This window comes from Psammomys obesus, unplaced genomic scaffold, assembly GCF_907164565.1.
Source record: "Psammomys obesus unplaced genomic scaffold, mPsaObe1.curated_primary_1811, whole genome shotgun sequence".
Lineage (NCBI taxonomy): Eukaryota > Metazoa > Chordata > Mammalia > Rodentia > Muridae > Psammomys > Psammomys obesus.
The window spans coordinates 9,694,743-9,701,279 of NW_026596120.1; the positions used below are offsets into that span (position 1 = coordinate 9,694,743).

The following is a 6,537-nucleotide window of genomic DNA, read 5'->3' on the forward strand; positions in this document are numbered from 1 at the left end:
CGGCCCCGGCATCCTCGGCCCCGGCGAAGGACCTGCCACAGGCCCTGGGGTGGGTGGGTGGGTGGGGGCGGGCTGGGCCAGGTCGGAGGAGGGCAGGCCCGTCTACGAAGAAAGCAAAGCGCCCGGGGAAGAAAGGTCTGGAGCCGGGTCTGCCGCTGGTCGTCGGGACTCTGGGTCTCGCTCTGCGCACCGGAAAGGGGTGTCGGTGGCCCAGCGGCGGGCCCCGGGTTCCTCTGGGTGCCGGGGCGCTCCAGTTTCCCGGATAGTCCCGAGCCTGGGCTCGGTCCCGAGGAAACCTTGCTTTCCACATTTTTTTTTTTCCCCCAGGGCTGTTTACTTGTTTTAGTTGTTCCTGGGCCCGGAGGAGGCCTTCGCCACGCACACCTGCCCGGTGGCCCCCTTTTGCAACCTAACCTCACTTCCCAGGCAGCTCAGTGGGGACCCCCCGCCTGGGTTCCTCCGCAGGCTGCTTGCTGGGTCCTCCCGGGCGCTCCTGCGCCGGGCTCTGCGGGGGAGGCATCAGACCCCTGTAAGCTTCGCCTTTAGAGATGTTAAGGGACACTGAGCTATGAAGGGGAACAGAGGGGCTGACAGGACTGTCAGTTGGGGTTAGATCAAACAACGGAAGCAGCGCCGGCGTCCCAGGCCTCCTGGGCTTCCTAGGGGGCGGGAGGAGGGGCGCCCAGAGTCCCTGGACCCTTGGGCCACCAGAGGCTCGTCACTTCCTAATTGTCTCGATTTGTAAGAGGGTTTTGTAATGCTAAATAAGCGTGGCTCAGCCGGCCTGGCCTCTTCCACACCTCCCTCCCCCCCAAGCCCGCCTTTGTTTACCTTAGCCTGAGCGTTCATTTATTTATCTATCTATTATTTATAGGCGTCCCGTCCTATTCAGCGGCCTTGTATGTTAATTGTGTAATACCATTTAATTCTAACATCGGTCTCAAAAGAGCTCTTAATGAGAAAAGCATATACAACACGAATCACTTCGCTATTCAGCGCAGCCAGATGGACAACTGCTAACTTATTTTTTTTTTTTTTTAATAATGAAAATCCCCCCTTGACAAAGGGGCTTGGATGAATAGGCTCCAAACAGCACCTCAAACCCTTCTAATTGTTTTGCGGACAATATGCTAATCCGGTGGTTTTGCCTTTGGTGACTGTTGACAACATTTCTCTCCCTCCTCCCGCTACCGAGTCCTTCGGGGAGGGGGGGGAGAGGGCTCTCACAAATCCCTCAACAGTACTCAAAAGGCCTTGAGCCATCCTTTCCAGGCCCCAAAGCCAAGCCAAGGGCGAGGGGGAAGCACGCTGCCCACAGAAAGATGAGGGGCGACGGATTTCGGGAGTGAAACTCTTGGGGAACACCGGAGGAGAGAAGCACATTTCGATTTAGACAGCAAACTCCGAAGGGCTGTTGCGCTGGGCCCCATCAGCAAAGCCTAGGCACCCTCAAGCAATTACACAGCGGGGGAAAGAGAAGGACCTGGTCTCCTTTTAAAAACTGTTTGAAGAACTCGGCCTGAGGCATGGCAACATAGCTTTTTTTCCTGTCTTTTTCCACCCATCTTTTTTTTTTTCCCCCACAAGGGGGCGACCCCCCCCCCCCCCCCCAAAAAAAAAGATGTTATCCATCAGTTAAAAAAAAAATAACTTAAGAACTTAGCCTGGGGTCCCAGATTCTCAGGGGACTGACAGAAAAAAAAAATCAATTACTGCATTCTCACGCCATGCCCCTAACTGAAGCACCCACAGCAGATCGCTCCAGGAGCGAAACTTGTCTCCTCCAAGACCACGACCCCCCCCCCCCCCCCCCCAGAGCGGAGTTTTCAAAAAGCAAACCGTCCCAGAACTCCTGAGACCCCACCTTTGTCTTAGTCCATTCAGGGCTGTAAGTGCTTTGACCCTGTTTATGAAGATGGTGGGAAGGCATGGCACTCTGGGATGGACAACCTTTGTCAAGCCTCTAAAGGCAAAACTCCCGGGTCATCAGGGCGCAGCCCAGATAGATCCCAGATTCAAGGCTCCTCTAGAGGTCACAGGCCACCAGGTTCTGCCCGGGCAGGACATCCTCCAGCCTTGGCGGCTCCAGCCCTTCTAGGGGCTGTCAGCCAGGAGGAAGACTCTGGCGTCTTGAGCTAACTAAGCCTCCTGACTTGATTTTACTCACACCAAAGGTTACTTTTTTTTTTTTCAACGACAGATTGTCTTTATTCAAAACGTCTTTGTTCAACAAATGAACAGAGAAACGAGGGAAAAAAAATCCTTCTAGGTACATTTCCAAGACATTGTCAAAACATTTATGACCATGTAGGATTTTTATTATTATTAAGGTTTTTTTTTTGTCCACTTTCTACTTCCTGACTTCATAACCTGACATTCTGTCTAAAAAGTAAACTTAGGAGTCTAGGAGGACTGCGTTACACAAAGTGAAGCCATGTGGTCCTTTTCGTTTTTATCAGAGCAAACACGACCATAGTATAGCATTAAACAGAAGGGTTTCCCTTCCTGAAGTTTTAAACTTTTAAGCCTTTCTTCCCCCGTCCCACAGGAAGAGCAAATGGTGCCTAGCTGAGTCTGATGGCACCGAGACCCAGCTCTTTTCTTCAGTGGGAAAGGAAAAAAAATATAAATATATATATATACGCGTATTCTAGATATAATTCCGGATCTGGGAGTTCCGAGTCCAAAGCCTATCCCAGGAGAATGGGGGGACGGGAGGGGCATAAATAAAGCAAAACTGCCAGATTTTTTGTTTTGTTTTGTCCGAAGGGGGTACAGTCGGAGACTTGCTTTGGGAGAGTCGGGAGAGGGGCAGGTGTGCAGCTGTCTCAATGTTTGGAAATTTCCGGCACGGGGTCTGTGCCTTGGGTCCAGGAGGACGGCTCCTCCCTTCCCCCTCCCCCGGAAGAGAGAGAGAGAGAGGCGCAGAGTCTGGGGTGGGCAAGGGGGCAGCGGGCAGGCCTGACCCAGAGACGTCTGCGGGCCAGACTAGGTGCGAGGGAAAGAGATTTCAGATCTGTGCTTCCACGCCAGCCTGCCAGCCAGCCAGCCAGCCAGCCACCCATCAGGTCCGGGCCAAGCTGGGGGAGGGTTACATGGCCGTAGCGTGGGCTGACGAATAAGGGTCTATGCCAGTCTTGGTCATGCCCGGGAAGAGGATGTAGGCGACAGGGGGCTGCAGGGTAGAGGCGGACCAGGCAGTACAGTTACAGGGCACCACGTAGCCCGGGTTGGTGGGGGACGGGTGAGTGTGCGTGTGCTGGCTGGGGCAGCCGAGGCTGCCGAAGGCGCCGTTCTGATAGCCCAGGGTGGACGCGTAGGGCAGAGCGCCGGTGGCCAAGGTGTGGGGCACTTCGCCCATCTTCTGGATGGCGCCGGAGCTAAACTGCGCGGGGTCCAGCAGGGAGTAGGGCGCCGAGGCCGGCGGCAAGAAGGCCCGGGCTTTCTCGGGCGAGCTCAGGAGGCCGTCGGAAGCCCCCACGGGCAGGCCGGCCGCCTTGAGGGGGTCCGTGTCGCCCAGGTAGGGCAGGGGGAAGACATACCTGTCCTTCTTGAGCAGGTTCTTGGGCTTCCGCCGAGGCCGGTACTTGTAGTCCGGGTGCTCCTTCATGTGCTGGGCGCGCAGCCGCTTGGCCTCGTCGATGTAAGGCCGCTTCTCGGCCTCGGACAGGAGCTTCCACTCGGCGCCCAGGCGCTTGCTGATCTCCGAGTTGTGCATCTTGGGGTTCTCCTGGGCCATCTTGCGCCTCTGGCCCCGGGACCACACCATGAAGGCGTTCATGGGCCGCTTGATGTGGTCCGAAGGTTTGGACATGGTCCCGGCTGGGCGGGCGGACGGGCGGGCGGGGGCGGGGAAGGCAGGGGCCCTGCGGGGCGAGCCTGGGCGCGGCCGGCCGGCTGTCTTTCCGTCCGTTCGTCCCGAGCCCCGGGGACTCTGAGCTGGCCCCCCTCGCCTCGGAGCCCCCCGCAGAAGGGAGAGCAGAGGGAAGAGCCGAGCCTTGCAAAGTTTTCAACTGATCATGCCAGTCCCGGCACCCAGGCAGCCCCCGGGGGGCCGGAGGGCGGGAAGGGGCAGCGGGGAGAAGAGAGCCCTCGGCCCCGCGGGCACCAGCGACGGGGGCCCCGGCACCGGAGTCTTGGGGTTAAGTGGCCAGGTGATTTTTTTTTTTTTTTTTTTCTGGCGAGGGTGGGAGGCTCCTCCTTCTCTCCCTCTTCACCTTCGCCTTCCTCTCGTTCCCGTCCTTTCCCCCGGGCTGCTCTGGCCGTGGCTCTCCCCCACCCCTGCCGGTGGCTTCTCCCGGCGCTGCCGTGCCTGGCACTGCACCTGGCCGAGAATGCGGGGAGGCTGGTGAACCGCAGCCAAGAGCGGCGAAGTTCAAAGGCGAGGTGGGCCGGGACCGCACGCACTCTGACATAAGCGCGGGGCGGCGACTCCCCAACCTGGGCGCCAATCAGCGGCGGGGAAGGCGAAGGGGGCGCACCTGCCAGCTCGCCACCGGCGGAGGCCGGAGCGTCCCCGGTGGGGGCGGGGAGAGGTGCGGGGGACAGGGAGCCGAGCCGAGCAGGGAGCCCGGGGGCTCGGGGCTCCGGCGGCGTCACGCTGTCTCTGCCCGGATGGCAAAACTCTCCCGCCGGCCGCGTCCTCTTCCTCGGTCGTTCCAAAGGGAACCGGTGCCTCCGACGCGAAGATCCAGCGAGCCGTCAGCAAAGGCGGCCAGCCTAGGGCGCAGGAGATAGACAGGACAGCCTAGTCACCCGAGGCGGAGACAGCACCCCGGCACACACACACACACACACACACACACACACACACACACACACACACGGCAAAGATCCCTGGGAGAGGAAAACGATGTAGCAAACTCAGGGCAAAACAAAACAAAACAAAACAAAAATAAACTTTTGGCGCCAGAACCTCTGCTGTGCTTTGGTCTCTTGCTCCCAGGTCGGCGTTGGCCGCCACCACCTGTGCCCCAGGATGCTCGGGGCCCCTGGGCTCCGAGCGGAGGCCGGGATGCTTCCTGGCTTTGCAGAGGTTTTGAGTCCTGATGGGTGACACCTTAACGCTACGACACCTCTTCACTTTGGGGGCCCTTGACGCTAGGACTCTTGGCTGAGTGCGAAGGGTGTGGGGGGCTGAAATCGGCGGGCAGGGGTCTATGGCGATTCTCATTTCTTTACGCCGTTGTTGTTAGTCGGTTTTAAACTCCCAGCTTTCCTCAGCGGCCCGCACTGGATGGAAGCGCAGAGTCGCAGGCGGGGTGCGGGGGTCTTCCTGCCGCCCGTAGCCGGGAGCCTCGGGCTGTACCCTCTCAGCTCGGCTCGATTTTTCCCAGGGTGCCTTTCCCCATCCAGCGAGGATGGGGGCTCGTTTCTGAGTCAGCTGAGCATTCTTCGGGTAAAGAGGACGAAATAACCCTCGGAGCCAACCTGCGTGCCTGTTTCCTTTGAATAATTGCCTGGCCGACGTGAAATGCCCTTGGGGGAAATATTTATTAAATGGAAACCATTGTCCCGGGTCCTGAAGGACCCGAGTGTGTTCCGGGCTTATTGGCTTTTGCACCAGCCTCTCCCGGGAGGACAGACCAGAAACGCACACAACTCAGCTACCAGAAGCCGCGGGAGGGGGAGGTGGCCAGCAAGCGAAGGGGCAGGGAGGGAGGGTCTTCCTTTTTTTTTTTTTTTTTTTTTTTTTTAATGTAACTATGGTGTTTGGAGGAGAGAATCTACTTCCGCTTCCTATGATGGCAAAAACTTATGGGGGGGGAGGGTCCTCACAGCTTTAAGGCTGATCTTCATGGCGCGGGGTTATTCCCATTTTACAGATTAGGAGTAACCATAGGGAGAGCTGGGTTTGGTCTGGATTCCCCCAGACTCAGCTGGAGCCCCCGCTTCCCTGCGAAAACTCCTACCTCCGGCCTGTTGTAAAGAAGCTGCACAACCTCGGCAGACTTCCCTAGTGTCCCCTGTCCCTTCGCTGCCAGCTTCTCTCGGTCCCTCTCCCTTTCCCCTTCTCTTCCTCCGGGCCCTCCTCCACACACAACCTCCAACGGAGTCGTGTGGGGAGAAGTACATTTCAGCGCACTTCCAGGAGAATATCAACGCCCAGAAGCCAACTTCTGCTGCGTCCCTCAACTTGCTGCTCTGGGGCCTCGCCAGGGATCTGAGATCCGCAGATTCGAACCTGTAACTGAGCGGTGGTGGCTGCTTTGGAAAGAAATAGTCACGTTTGCAGAGTGAGGACTCACCAGCCCCACTTGGAGGTTTAGGTTGCTGCAATACAACTTCTTGGGACGTATCTGAAACAGCATTCCAGCCCCGTCTATTCCCACTTTCAAGTCCTCTCGGTTCTTCTTTCTCCTCCTGTAGATGGTTCTCTCCTCCAGCCCTAAGTTGGAACCCAAGAGCTATCCGCAATTCAAGAGCTATCCATCTCCAGAAGAGTACTTAACACAATGTGGGCAAGCTGGTGGGGGGGGTATTAGATTCACTCAAGACCCCTTAGCCTGAAGGGCAAGGATTCCGGTGATCTCCAGC

General features: G+C 57.7%; 1 protein-coding gene across 1 annotated transcript; it reads right to left on the reverse strand.

The window, feature by feature from the left end:
- Positions 1 to 2,912: 2,912 nt before the first annotated feature.
- Positions 2,913 to 5,173, reverse strand: Sox14 (SRY-box transcription factor 14). The gene is given in 6 exon segments (XM_055629505.1): positions 2,913 to 3,871; positions 3,873 to 4,070; positions 4,072 to 4,269; positions 4,272 to 4,345; positions 4,408 to 4,719; positions 4,927 to 5,173. Coding segments are annotated over 6 exon segments (1,809 nt in total). The 3' UTR covers positions 2,913 to 3,091.
- Between the last annotated feature and the right edge of the window lie 1,364 nt (positions 5,174 to 6,537).